The sequence below is a fragment of the Biomphalaria glabrata genome, chromosome 4 (assembly GCF_947242115.1).
Source record: "Biomphalaria glabrata chromosome 4, xgBioGlab47.1, whole genome shotgun sequence".
NCBI classification, from domain to species: domain Eukaryota; kingdom Metazoa; phylum Mollusca; class Gastropoda; family Planorbidae; genus Biomphalaria; species Biomphalaria glabrata.
In genome coordinates this window covers 6,734,275-6,749,406 of record NC_074714.1, presented here as the reverse complement: position 1 = coordinate 6,749,406, position 15,132 = coordinate 6,734,275, and the positions used below count along the sequence as shown (strand labels likewise).

The 15,132-nt window shown below is 34.8% G+C and overlaps 1 protein-coding gene across 2 annotated transcripts in view; it reads left to right on the top strand.

Annotated features, from left to right (window-relative positions):
* The window catches only part of LOC106056602 (inositol-pentakisphosphate 2-kinase-like), an 85,793-nt gene extending 71,861 nt beyond the window's left edge, over positions 1-13,932 (top strand). Inside the window, exons 10-14 of one of the 2 annotated variants that reach the window (XM_013213418.2) lie at positions 359-516; positions 1,143-1,281; positions 1,608-1,719; positions 1,953-2,026; positions 3,547-13,932. In XM_013213418.2, the coding sequence (XP_013068872.2) occupies positions 359-516; positions 1,143-1,281; positions 1,608-1,719; positions 1,953-2,026; positions 3,547-3,730 (667 nt within the window). In that variant the 3' untranslated portion in view covers positions 3,731-13,932. Of the gene's footprint in view, positions 1-358; positions 517-1,142; positions 1,282-1,607; positions 1,720-1,952; positions 2,027-3,543 lie in introns of both variants that reach the window. The other variant, XM_013213417.2, reaches the window with a different exon arrangement.
* Positions 13,933-15,132: the final 1,200 nt, after the last annotated feature.

The following is a 15,132-nucleotide window of genomic DNA, read 5'->3' as shown; positions in this document are numbered from 1 at the left end:
CCTATTAATAACATACTGTGTACATTGTAAATTCTAAAAATCATTAAAATCATAATTATGTACTGGTATATTCTGTATGAAATACTAAGTATTCAATACCACACTATCCCACTAGTTAATCAGATCAAGATCAGTAACATAGATGTATATTTATTGAGAACCTGAGAAAAAATCTGTAGAAGTTAAACCATTAAGTATTATGCACACTTTTATATGTGGGAGATCATTAAGGCAGGGGAAGTAATCTTGTAAAATGTGTTGTTGTTTTTTTTAAACTTCATTACTTCATCTTGTAATGGTTGAAAGGTCAGATGAAAATAGTAATAGACTTTTTTGTACATCTTTTTTTTTTATATAGGCTTATCAGTGTATTCTTAGATCTGGTGATAGAAGTTCTACTGACCAGGCCAAGCACTGATCAAAACAGTGACCCATGTCCGGCTAAACCAGGGACTCCAGTTCGAAGCTTTTGTTCCCAGAAATGTGACAGCAGTTCTTTTGTTTATTGTGAGGATGGTAAGTGGATAGAAGTCATGTTGATAAATCAATGCTGTGGATCTTTATGGTGCCTCTGAGTCCACCCTGCTGTAATTGGTACAGGACATTATTTGGGAAAAGTAAAGGTGGGTGGTCATTGCGCTGGCCACACGACACCTTCGTTAAATGTGGCCATAAAAACAGATGACTTTTACATCATCTGCCCTATAGATTGTACGGTCAGAAAGGGAACTTTTTTTTTTCCTTTTTGATTATTAAATGCAAGTAATGTAATGTAAATTTATTGATTTAAATTAATGAAGAAGTATAAATGGATTTGTGTATTTTGGTTGGTAACGTCATTTTAATGGTTTCACCATCCAAATTGCTTGTTTTTTACCTTAATAATATATTTTTTTTAAATAACTTTCAATAAATACTCTTGGTCGCAGTTTTTGAATTTAATAGTACATCTTGTCTTTTATTAAAAATTATTTATTTCAACCCATTAATGCCTTGTATAATGGTTTTGTTACTTTTATACAAGACACCTTCATTAGGGTAGTGTTCAATGAATTGATCTTGTGTTTGTGCCAAGAGTTTACCTGCAGCGGATAGTTTGATTGTGCTTTCACTCCTCATTTGGCTTTCTACACTCTTTCCAGAGAAATCGGAAGAACTCCCTCAGGGCTGTGTGCTTGAAAAGATCTACAGCTTGCAGAGCTTAGATGACCTTGACATTGAAGGTGTGTACCCTCTGTACAAGCAACTGAAGACCAGAATGGAAAAGGAGCCGTGGCTGATGTAAGTCTTACACACACACACACACACGTTGTGCTCTCAGCTTTATTTACACTGTATCTCGGGCTCATGGAGCCAGGAAAAATTCAGCTACTGAAAACAAAGGTCGCAAGTTGAAATCCTGTAACGGGGGACCAGAATCTTTAAAGGTCAAAGCATTATGACAATCATGACTTCCTTTGCGTTGAATCTTGAACTGTTATTTGTTTTGTATTTCAATTCATCTCCGACCTTCATTAATGAGTATTAGTATGTTGGTCTCTTGGAACTTTTGGTATCTACAGAATTGGTTGGATTATTGTATTTTACTGATTTTTTTTTTTTTCCAGAAATCACTGGTGTTTAAATGGGCCTTATGATGATGTTTCCTGGTTGCTGGGACGTGATGGCGAGCACCTTAGTGACCTTGATCCAGATTCACTAGATTATGCCGTTTTAAAAGTAGGTTTGAGCCTCTTTTTTTTATTTCCATCCTAAAAAAATAATTGATTGATGATTGCATTTTGTACATGAAAATAATTTATTTTTGTTACATATTGAAATATAATTAACTAGCTTAACATTCAATAAACAATGTCTGTGCTTATATATAGACCATTTAAGTTATTTTATAAAAACAATTTATACAAGATTTTTTTTTAAAAACCTGTCTAACTGTTGAATTCCTGTCTCAGGTGAAGAGATTTTTGGTCTCCAAGACTTTACAGGACTGTTCCATCATTGCTGCTATACAGCCAGTTACTAAGAGGTGAGATACTTATCCAGATATAGGTTAGCATATGGGTCAGGGAAAAAAACAAACTGTTATCTATTTTTTGGGATCTGTGGCTGATTGACTGCTTGGCTTGAGTTCGAATCTCAACGTGATCTGAGTTTTTGTTAACTGAGCGGCTTAAGGCAGCTTTTTAAATCTTCTCCCAGACCCCCCCCCCCCATTTCCCCTCTACCCCTCCCACAGATTGACAAAAGAAATTGGGCCAGATTGCACCAAGAAAGTCTGTGGCATTTTACGTCTCGAGAGATGATCTTTTCCCTTTGCAACTTCTTGTGTGACTAAAGAGGCCAATCCTTGATACACAGCTGCGATCGCAGGTTGGGAATATGTAATCACCTGGCGCCGTTGCATTTTCACCCTTCTTTCTGCTTCTGTTGTGTATGACATCTGCAATCCGTGACCCTTCCTTTATGCTCTCTCTCCATGTGGATCTATCCAGTGCCACCTCTTCCCAGCTGCTAGTGTCGATTTTGAAGAGCTTCATGTCGCGTTTGCATACATACGTATAACGTTAAAAGTGGGCGACCAGCGGCTCTCCTGCCTTCTATTAGATTGCCATACAGAATGTCCTGTGGAAGTCGACCTACTGGCATTCTACGAACGTGGCCAAGCCAGCCAAGGCATCTGCTGCTGATAACAGAGCAAATGTCCTGGCACCCTGCTCTTCATAGCACTTCCTCATTGGTTATCTTATCTTGCCACCTTATTTTAAAGATCCGCCTTAGGCATCGGAGGTGGAAGACATTCAGCTTTTTTTCCTGCCATGAGTAGGTTGACCATGTTTCACTTCCGTACAACAAGGTGCTCAACACACAGGTCCGGTAGACTAGGGTTTTAGTACTGTTAGTCAGCAATATGTTGTCCCAGACTCTTTTCTGCAACCGTGTCAAGGTGGCCATTGCCTTGGCTATCCTGTTGTTTATGTCTTTATCCAGTAGAGTGTTTTTGGATATGATGGAGCCAAGGTAACAAAAGTGATCAACAATTTCTAGTGGTTGGCCATTAATGCTTACTTGAGGTGCAGTGTTTGTGTTTTGGACAAGTATCTTAGTCTTGCTTTGACTGATGTTTAAGCCTAACTTCTGGCAAGCAGCAGATAGTTTGTCAACCAGGGACTGTAGCTGAATATCAGAATCAGCCACAATAGCTGCATCATCAGCATACAGAAAGTAATGCTAAACAAAACTAATTATTGAAAAGAAAAGAAATACTTGGCTGTAAGTTATTAGGCTTAAATCAAGGTATGACTTCCAGGGTTGTAGAAACTGTAAAGCTTTCCAGTGGGTTGATAGTCTATCAAGGTAATAGTTTTCTTTCTGTTAAGATTATATATCCTAATATTTTTATTCCCACAAAAACTCATTTGTGTCAGATTGTATTTTATACAGACTTCCAAGTTTTCTATATATACCATGTTTTGATTGGTTTAAAATGCTAAAAATAAATTCCGCTTTGTTCTATGATTACATGATTTATTTTTTCTTTTTAAGCAGCATCCAACACAAACAAGATTTTCTCAGGTTTGACGGCGACCTCTACAACTTCTCCGTCAAGGTGATTGACCTTGACCCGAAGCCTTTTGAAAAAGTTGAGACTTACTACCGCCAGGCTTCAGACATAGCCAAAACGTTTGCAGAGACGTCATCAGCTTTTACAAAGGACTGCGATAGTTTTTAATTTGGGGCTTCTCCTGCAAGGCCTCAGACAAAGCCGTTACTATGAAGGAAACAGTTGTACACAATTGAAGAACAACGATGTAAATAGAGTACTAACATTCCCCCTCCCCCCCACTTATGTTCCTGCCTCCACAAGATTAATTTGGATTTTCAGTATTTGTGTCGATGTTTGATGCTGTTCACAATGAAATACTTAAAGTTTCTCTTTGCAAAACTTAAGAGCCAATGTAGATGACTTTTGACATTTAAATGAAATGTATAGGTTCTGCGGAGACTGTACAAGCCATGTTTCTGTTATAGGATTTGTTGCGGAATAGTTATAAAGATGTTTTTACTGAGTGTATAAACTTTTTTATGTATTGACCATGTGACTGCAGTTATTGTTTGCGTGGTTAATTAGTCCATATAGTACATCTCTGTCTATATGTTGGTTTAGTCAAAGGCGTTTGTCTAGTAGATTTTGAATTGTGTTCTAGCCTTTAAGTCCAGAAGTTGAATAGAGAACAACTCATATCTAAATGGTTGAAGTCATTGATGTGTATCTGGGAATGTCTAAGATTTCAGAATGATGCTGGATATTTTTAGGGCTAAAAAGTTACATTGTCCTTTTTACAAATACATTTTAACTCTCTGGTCTATCCACACAAAACTTGTGAACCCTCTGGTCTATCCACACAAAAATTTGAACTCTCCCACACAATTATTTTTGGTCTATCAAGTAAGAAGACTAGTTTAACTAAAATATGCTTTGAACAGTTAAAGGGCAAAACAAAAAAAGACAGAGAAGTTTTATTATCTATGTTGTGTTCTTATTGAAGATGTTTGTACTCATAAATAGGTCCTAGCTCATCGTTGGATTCTTATTTAAACTTATTCAAATCCTTAAGTACTTAATGTAACACAGCAATCTTTACAGACAATCAGATATGTCCAGTGATATGTGTTTATAAAGAAAAAAATGCAGTGTATATATTTATTTGAAACGAACTAATGTGCCAAACCAAGTGACTTAAAGTCTCTCATAATGTCTTGCCTCTCGGCAAATCTGTCAGCCATCTTGAGATGTTTGACGACATCATCGAAACAGATGCAGCGCAATGTTTGTCTTGTTTCCATTGAGTGTACCACTAGTGAAGCAGATAAACTCTTACCAAAAACAAAATCAGAAGCTTCATGTGATAACGCTGGTTCATATCATAGGTGTAGTTTATGTATATTTATTGGATCTGTTTATCAAAACACATTTTTATTTTAAATTTATGAAATTTAACTGATTTCATCTATGAACTTCCAGCAGGAGGTATTGGAGTTATTTTAAAAGGCAGCTTTAGTCCTAGTCAGTGTGCCTTGGGTGTACAAATACTGCAGTCATGGATATATCTGGCTTATCTATATGGCTGCCTGGTCATTTGGCATGAGCTCTGAACTGTCATCACTATGTTTCTGAGTTGAAATCCTGTTTTGCGCCATCCTCTGCCGTCTTGTAGGAGGGTTGGTCTAGGAAGTAATAATCTAGTAATTCAGAAGTAACTTCAGAAACATGTCAATCAACATATAAAAGTAATTCAATAGAACTAGTTCTCTCAGTGATCTAAGGTTTTAGAGAATAGATTATGAAGATAGTAGATCTTCATAAAAAATACCCAGATACTGAATGATTTAGAAGACTGGTGGACATTTTGTACTGAGACTTTCCAACAAAAAGCTTGGAATGCTGCATTGTGCTCCATCCTGAAACTTTGTGTCACAACATACACCATACTGTTTGAAATGCTGCATTGTGCTCCATCCTGAAACTTTGTGTCACAACATACACCATACTGTTTGAAATGCTTTGGATTAACACTTTATAATGGAATTTCTCACATCTTTGTTCCTATCACGTTTTGCAAGTCCAATTGGTGAGACCACAAGAACCTCTATTTTGTAATAGCCTTTTCAAATTCACTTTGTTTGATTGCATTTTTTTTTCTATATTGGAAATGTTAAAAGAATTATAATAAAACTCACCAATGGTTCATTGTACCTACTTTATGTATGAAATAGTTGTTAACAAAATTCAAAATGTTCATATATATATTTGGCCCTTTCTTATGTGCAGATTTTTTTGTTGATTTTATTGTACACTAATCTGTTGACGTGAGCTTTCTGGAATAGAAGGTCACTTTGGATTGATTGATCTAATACTCTATGGAACGTGTGACAAAGAAAAGAAAAAAAAAGCATTTTTAAATGAACTTTGTGTAGACAAGTATTACATAGTGAATTCTACAGCAGGTTTCATATTGTGCTGTACGGTTGAGGCAATGTATAGTTGAAATGTAATCATCGTTTCTTGAAAAAGAGAAATGTATAACTGATGAAAACAATCCTTTATTTTTATTAATTTTGTTCATTGATATGGTTTCATTCCCATAAATAACAATTTGTTCTTTCATTATTGGCCACTTCACTTTTATACAGCCAGATAGAATGTTGTGTAATTTAAAGTTAGAGCAACTTTTTAATGAATATAAGTTTCATGTGATCAAAGAAATGGTAAACTTTTCTCCTTTCTCTGTAAGTCTAGAATATGGATAATTAAGACTCATCTATGTAATCTAGTTGACTTCATATTTTTTTATCAAGTTAACTATCACAGACTTCTAACAGGTTTACGTCTTTACGCTTATGTCTTTACATCTGCTTCAATGGAATTGCTAAAGTTTTTTTGTGTGAGACTCTTGAAACTAACAGATACACAGAAGTAAACATAATTTTTCAGGACATTGTGTTCAGTAGCCTGACAATGTGGCATTGTGGAAACAATGCAGTAATATAATGCAAGTTGATTTTGAGCTTTCAATGAATTTTTTATATCAAAATTTCGTTCACCCTAAGTCATTCCCATATTTATTGCTTATCGCAATTTTGGCTTTGTGTATATGTATATTAAACTTTGTTGTATCTGCATAATAGTTTGTGACACAGCAGTTCATTTCATATTGTGTAATAATTACTGTGTGTGATGTTGATTTGTCTTTATTTATATTGTATACTGTACATTTAAATATTTAAAAAAAAGAGACTATTTATGCTGTTATACTTGACTAGAATGCCTGAGTTTACTTGATACTGAAACAGAGATTTATAACAATTGAAATAATATTTAATTTGAATATTTATATAAGGTTTGAACCTGTTTGTTTGGGGTGAGCTGGCTGCCTGGTTGTGTGGTATGTACTATGGATTCGTTTAATGGTCCTGGATTCGAACCCTGCTTGTCACCATCCTACGCTGTCCTGTGGGAGGTTTGGGCTAATATGTAATTGTCTTCAAATCTGAACCATGTAAAACACTTCATGTGTAAAAAGGAAGATGTTAGTTTTGTGTGTGTGGGGGGGGGGGTTGTGACCCTCGGATGTTTGGAAAGATTTGGTGATTTCTTAGTTTTTGTTCAAAGATGTTGAGTTGATGTAAACAGAACTCTCATCCCTGTAGCAATGTATGCACTGACCTTGTTTTGAACAGGTTTCACCACTTTTACCACTTACAAAGCCCTCTCGCTCTGGAAAAGTGTGGAGGCTTTTGGAGTGACTGTGTACTTTTTTTGTTTCTTTAACTGAATCTCCTCAGCCATGTTATGGTGTCCTTACACTACACTAAGCATCTGATATTGGACTCAAATAAACCAGTTCATTGATTGGACTGTTATGTAATATAACAAATTTGTCGCTATTGAAATATTGTACAGCATGTTATGTCACTGGACTAAAACCAATAATGATCTTGTAGTGTGTGTATACACAAGACTTTGAAAAGCTGCAGTAGTCATTCTTAACCTCATGTTCCTGAAGCCTTAGAGCCATCAATGTGGCCTAAAAAATGTTACATAAGGAACACAAATATTTTCCAAGTGTTGATTTGGTGCACTTGAGTGATTCTGTGAGTTATTGAAAAGTCAATTCATTGGGTCTTTAAAAAAAAAGAGAGAAAAAAAAATGGGTTAAGTTGATCTTGAGTTGACAATTTGTCACATGTAAAGTTCCAGTTTCCTTCTATACATCAGCAGATCATGTCAAAATCACACACACACACACACACATTTTGTTCATGTCATTTATTGTTTTGTACCAGACCCAGCAAGCATTTTATTTGGTGAACCCCCCAAGTCATAAGTTTCTACAAGATGTAGTTCAAACTCATTCCCTCATTCTCATCATTTCAATTATTATTTATTTATTAGAGAACTGCATTAACGTAGCTTGTTATAAATGAGAGTACCAACTGTATGATCTGTTTGGTCAATAGGAATCTTAAGTGACTTGAAAAACAACAGTATGTCCACCTCCTTCCTCTTTATACATGGATTTTTCTTGTTTGTACTCATCAATACATTCGTGTAGGTTTTACAATGATGGATTTTTGTATAACAATCAAACAGAATTATATTATGCTATGTGGAACTTTATTTTAGTCATTTCTGATACTTAGTCATTTTTTTCCCCTACCATGCAAGGCTTTGTCTGCCCGAGATGTGGGAAAATATGTAAAGGGGTTTGCGTAGTCGTGCACTCCTCCTTAATCTTTGGAATCAAAGTCATTGCCATTAGTATTATTATACAAGGGTGTTGAGTCATTTTAATTTTAAACATTGTTTTTTGATTTGACCTGTCTAGACAGTTCATGATATACTCCATACTTTCATCAAATGTGTATCGTTACATTGGTTGATTATTTACTGTTGAATATAGTGTATATCCGGCATATCGACAACAGCTTGGGGGTTCAGGCGTGGAGACAAAAGGCCCAGGAGAGATCTGAATGGAGGGATGTGTTGAAGCAGGCCAGAGCCCTCTATGGGCTGTAGCGCCACTGGGATGGATGGATGGATGTATATTCAGCATAGTCGAATAAAACTGGAAAAAATACTTTGATATCTGGTATGACTATCGAACTTGTTTGACAGTCATCTTACTGGCCTTGACCTCTTACCTTTTGAACATGAGCTTCATCTATGGGCCTCCAATTCTCAGTGTGAATATTTCACTAGTTCAAAGCATTCTCTTTTCTTCATATAGAAGTATGTTTGCAAAGAGAATGTCAGTGTTCAGGCAGATGGAGAAGGACGTTTGACAAATCTGGCGTGGTGCCCCAATGGTTCAACAGACTAAGGGATAGGTGAAGCTGAAGAAGGTTCATGAAGAACTTCACAGCAATGTTTGTTTGGATTTGATCAACATTAAATGTCATCAGCATTACTTCTATTTATGTCACTTCAGCTGTTGTTTTAATACAGGTAGATTTTGTACTTGGTTTGTTACACAACTAAACTATGCCCCTAGAGTCCAATTGCTTAAAGGAAACATATTAGTTTTGAAAAAAGTCTAGATATTATTCTATATTTTATTGAGTGTAAACATGAATGTTCTTATGTTGTATGTTTGTAAATGGCTACTCCAGTATTGATCTGACTCAAATCCCTGTTGATATCACATGATAAACCAAAGCTTCAACAATGTTCAATGGTGAAATGAATTTTTAAAAATTTAATTGATTATTTATTGTTTTTTTTATTTATGACACAGTTTTGTGTGTTTAACCTTTACTTAGATTTGTTTATTGCTTAGTCCTGTTATTAATTGTAAGTCAAGTGGACATTTTGTTTTTTGTTTACCATCTGGTCAGTTTTGTCTACATAATAATTTGTTTCTTTACCATCTGGTCATAGTTTGTTTGCAGTTTTCTTTTAGTTGAATTACAGCCAGTTTGTTGTGGATGTTGTCCTGGACACATTGTTCTCCATTATTTTATGTCACGATAATAAATTTAACATTAAGTGGGCTATTAAAATAAGAATGTTGACAGAAGATGTTTGTAGATGCTTACACAAGATGTATGTAGATGCTGTCAGAAGATGTTTGTAGATGCTTACACAAGATGTATGTAGATGCTGTCAGAAGATGTTTGTAGATGCTTACACAAGATGTGTGTGGATGTTGACAGTAGGTGTATATGAATGCTGACATGTTTGTAGATTCTGATGGAATACATTTGTTTTATGATGACAATGAACGCATGTTAAAAGGAATTTTTAAGGAATCCTGGAATTGAAAGTAAATCTTTTCAATATTTGTCAGCATTCATTACATTACTTATTAATTAGTGTTTAACTCGAGCAGGGGGCATCAGCTCTGCTATTTCCCCCACCCCCCACCCCCTTTTCCCAGATGTTGTTAGTGCAATAGATTCCTACATGTAAACATTTGAAAGTATTAGAATTGGAGGGTAGAGCTAGAAGAGAGCCAGTGAGATCTTAGTCTCGCCTTATCATTTTTAGACATGTTTTTCAAAGAAATGTTATTACTGAAAGTTATTCCAACCATGTGTGCTTGCCATGTTTCTACATTGACACATTTTGAGAACTAGATTAAAGGAAAGTATTTAGAGCACTTTTTTTGTTTGTGTTCTCATATAGCCCCAAAACTTCATCTAAATTATGTTTTCACTGGCCTATGTACCTTACCCTCCAAGTTGGTTGTTTTCATTTTTTTGTTTTGTTTAATGTTTAGAGCTACTGGTCTAAAAGAAATGTTTGAGGCCTATAAAGATTGCAGTACTGAACAAAGCTTGTGTGTTATATTTACTTAATACTCAGATTGAGAACTCCAACTAGGGAACTAAAGTAGGCCTACTTGTGGAGACTTTGAAGTTCTAAATGTACAGTAGATAGAGCTCAATAAGACAACTTGTCATCCCTGTGGGCACTAGTACCATATGGTTTATAAATAGCACCACAAGTGTTCAGGGTAGACTAATCTGTATTGTACATGGAGTTGTAAATATAGAACATTTATTTTTAGGTAATTATGGTTAATTGTTTTTAAGTCATTTATTGATTCATATAATTTAAAAAAAAAATATGATTGTAATTGCTTTGTGATTGAAAATTAAAATATAAATAAATATGAAATGAAGTTCAGTTTAGGGTCTGCTTGTCAGTGGTGCCCTAATGTCTGGATCATCATCAGGCATCATCTTTGTGCAATCTATTGTTTATATATTTCATTGTCCTATGTGATTTTTACCACTACCATTTGAAAGCAGCACAGTTTTTAGGTGAGCACCTTCTGCTGTTAGAGAATAACTTCTAACTAGACTTGTTGGCTGTAGACTTGTTGGTTTGGACAACTCATTTTACAACCAAACTAAGCTAGACAACTCTGTTTTTGATATGTATGTAAGAGTTATTTTAATGATTTAATAGTTTCATGGATAATGCTGCGATTCTTTTACAATCCAGATCTGGGAACTGAGTTGTCTGGAGATATTGTCTCTTTTACATCGGCAACCAACGTAAGATTTCATTACTGTAGCAATGTTACAAAAAAAAATAAAAAATTATGCCATAAGTTTTCACAAAGTCAGCCAGAGCTAATGTACAGGGAGGTAATTGAGAAAGAGCAAGTTTTTTTACCAGAAAATATGAGAGTGACTTAATCCTTTAATTTATTTGACCAGAAAATATGAGAGTGACTTAATCCTTTAATTTATTTGACCAGAAAATATGAGAGTGACTTAATCCTTTAATTTATTTGACCAGAAAATATGAGAGTGACTTAATCCTTTAATTTATTTGACCAGAAAATATGAGAGTGACTTAATCCTTTAATTTATTTGACCAGAAAATATGAGAGTGACTTAATCCTTTAATTTATTTGACCAGAAAATATGAGAGTGACTTAATCCTTTAATTTATTTGACCAGAAAATATGAGAGTGACTTAATCCTTTAATTTATTTGACCAGAAAATATGAGAGTGACTTAATCCTTCAATTTATTTGAGTACAAGACGAGTGCCTGATTGGGATGACTGATTGGATGCTTGATATGACTTATGGACTGTCACCATGATGGTCAAACCCTGCCTGGTTCCATCCACTTCCATCCTGAAGGAGCTTTAGGCTTGGACATAATTTTTTTTTTCTGAAGGAATTTCCACATCTTAAATTGCAAAAAAAACATTGCCTATTTAGGTTTCAAAGTTAAAAAAAAAATATATAGCTTTTATACAACGCTCCTTTCCTGCTTATAGCATGCTCAGAGCTTTGGTCCAATCTCATTTGTGGACCAGTGGGAGGGAGGGGGTATCTGGGAGAAAAGTTTTCTGTGCTGCCTTTAGACGCTCAGTAAACACAACTCTGCTCGATTCGGGTGTCAAACCTCGAGCCCCCTTCATAGGTAGGCAAACCATGTTCAAGGACTTAGCCTCTCGACCATGCTTCCCACTCATATAGTCTTATTCAATCTAAGAAAGTGTTCAGTTTTTATTACTTAGTAGATATTTTGGTTTAGAGCAAATGTCAATTAGGATTGAAGTCAATATGTAAGTGCAGAAATGACTTTATTGTATTGCATTGAAAATGTGTTTCTGTGTTGTAGACTATTAGAGGAATAAGTTTGCTTTGATATTAGTGAAATAAGTTTGCTTTGATATTAGTGAAATATGTTTGCTTTGATATTAGTGAAATATGTTTGCTTTTGATGTCTTTCTAGAAAAGCAGGTAGTCTTTTTGACATTTTTGTGGATCTTTGGTTTTGTGTGTGTTTGGCCTGTTTCTTACACAGACTTATCTTCGGATAAGTGTTTTCTTTGTTGTTTGCTCTTGTAATGTTATAGTCATCTTGATAGTTCTTTGTGTGTATAGTATCTTATTAAAGATAGTCATCTATCTTTGTGATCTTCCAATGCTGCTATAACTCTTCCTTTTGTTTCAAGGCTTCTCTTGTTTAACATTCTCTACCCTCTTATTAACAGATATATTTTTTTCTAATCTGTTTATTGAATGTACTTATGAAATTTCAACGATGACATCTAATGTCATACATCTATAGCATATGTAATGATATATATATACATACACTTCTGAATGGATTTTGAATTTGAATTAATACTTTGACTTTCTTGTAAGATCTCGAGGATGTAGAGAATACTTGATTATGGTTTGGGCTTTTCAAAGAATGTAAGTGTATAGGAAAGAAGAAACGTCAATCAAATGTACCAACTCTAATTTGTTTCAAGTTAGTTCTTAGGTTTTTCTGAAACTATGTCATGATATTTGACTGTTTCCTGGCCCAACAGTTTTTGAGGTTGTCAGGTGACCAGTAGCTTTTTCACCAGGTTATCATTCAAGTGAGTGGAGTCACAAATCCCAAGTAAGAGCCCAGGTCTTTAGCTTGACTCCACCACATAGGCCATCACGTGGGATGGAGAAACTACAAACTAAGCCCCAAATATCCCCATGGGGTAGAGTTAGTGGGTAAAGAAGCAGGAACAAAATGGTGATGCTCATGATAGCATCTCTTATTCTAAATGACTGATGATCATGCTCCGATGATTGGGGAGATTCTCTGTTACTTGACCCAGGTTTCGGTTTTGTTACAAGATGCAGTAGGGGAGGAAGGGTACAGAAATCTCTGGGAAAAAAACGATTTACTTCGATGAAACGGATACTTTGCCTTTTAATTGGGGTATAATAAAGGCAGTAATCATCTTCCAAGAGACTATAAGCTCTTTAAAATGTCGCCTGTGTAACAACTTGTGGATTAAATTATTCTAAATTGGAGTTGTTCTTCTTTTACTAGGAACAAAGTTTTACCTGTAGAGGTTTTTTTTTTGTTATTCAAATGTCAAACTCTGATTCTTCTCTTTTTGTGTGGTTTGATCTTTTGACTTTTTTTTTTTTATAATCTTTGAAAAAAGATGTATTCTTTTGTATTCTACCATCAAAATCTATTGTTCAATTTTTTTTTTTTTTTCAATGTTAATCTGACTAAAGTAAAAGGTTAAGTGGTGTAGCTGAGGGTAGGGGGAGAATTGGGAAATCCCCCATGGGCCCCCACTTAAAGGGGGCCCAAAATGAGTGTTCGAATTTTTTTTACATTAAATATTACACAAAATGAAGGGGCTCCAAAGAGGTCAAGCCACGGGCCTCCAAATGATTGCAAATTCCTAGCTACGCCACTGAAAAGGTTTATTAGAAACTCAATTTTATTTGACTTTGCCAAATTGTGAAATGTGTGGGATTTTTTATTTTGTTTCAGATTATTTGTACACATCACAAAATTAGACAATTTTTTTTTTTTTTAATATAATTTTTTAAGAAGCTTTATCTAAAATTTTATCCCTGATTTTAAAGACTCAATAAATATTTTGTATTGTAATGTTGTTTTTATTTATTTTTGTTTTGTTTGTTCTAGTTAACTTTTTTGACTTGATTGTAATAACGAAAGAAATAAAAGATTTGTTCCAGCCGTGCAAATTAGTAGCCTCGAAATACTCCTGTGTTCAGCGGCCACCGTTGAAAACTAAAAAGAAAAAGCTGTGCTACCAAATACTCAGTTTTCTGCTGAAATGCTTCACGTGATTTTGTTTGAAAGACTAACAATTAGGCTACCGCTTTGATTCTGTAAGAGAATGTCTTACGAGTATCTCTATGTCTTTGAATTAAAAAAAAATTTTTTTTTACAAAGCTCTGTGTGCCTGTCTGTTTGGCCAAAAGTTTGTACACGTTATTTCTCTGACACCCATTTTCGGATTAAGCTGAAATTTAGCACAATTTTTTTTTCTTTACCTGACAACACAGGAATCCATAAAAAAAATTAAACAATTAGTTAATTAACAATTGATAATAAATTACTTTGGTATCTCAAACAAGGGAAAGATTGCTCTTAACTGAAGTGGTGGTATAAGCTGAATTAGTTCCCTTTATATTAGGCTGCCGTCTGAGGCTTAGTGAACACAAACAATGAAATAGAAACAATAGAGAAATCTACAATCTTCCATGTTCATAGACTCTTCGCTAGCAGAGTAGATACGGCGTTGGTCTGAGAAGGCTTTAGCTCACAAGATTGAATTCAGGTCTTTCCTTGTAAAAAAAAAATATACATTTAAAAAGCGATCACCCAGATAGCCCGTTCGTTTTCCCCCTTTCCAACGTGTCCAGACAAGTGAAAGGATCATAGCGTGTTGAGAACGCTAAAAGCATGAAATTGCGCTAAACAAAAACAACTGGTAAAACAATATTTCTAATTGCAAAGATTGTTTTTATCGTTTGTCTAGATCTATTACAAATTTAATTACATGACTGATCCAAACTAATTGATACTCATTAATATAAGCTTTGTTTTTTAAAAAGTTTTTTTTTAATTTTGCTAATTTAATATATAATATTTGGTGTATACTCATATCCGCAAATAGAAAGATAGAGGAGCATATCGCTCTGCACATGATGTGTCATGAATGGTGTTGAATAGACACCAGTGTGGTAACTGAAAATTTGTCAATTCCACAGTCTCTATCAAGTCATTTGCTAGGATCCCAAGTTTTAATTACTCCAAACTTCCATATCTTATCTTATCTTA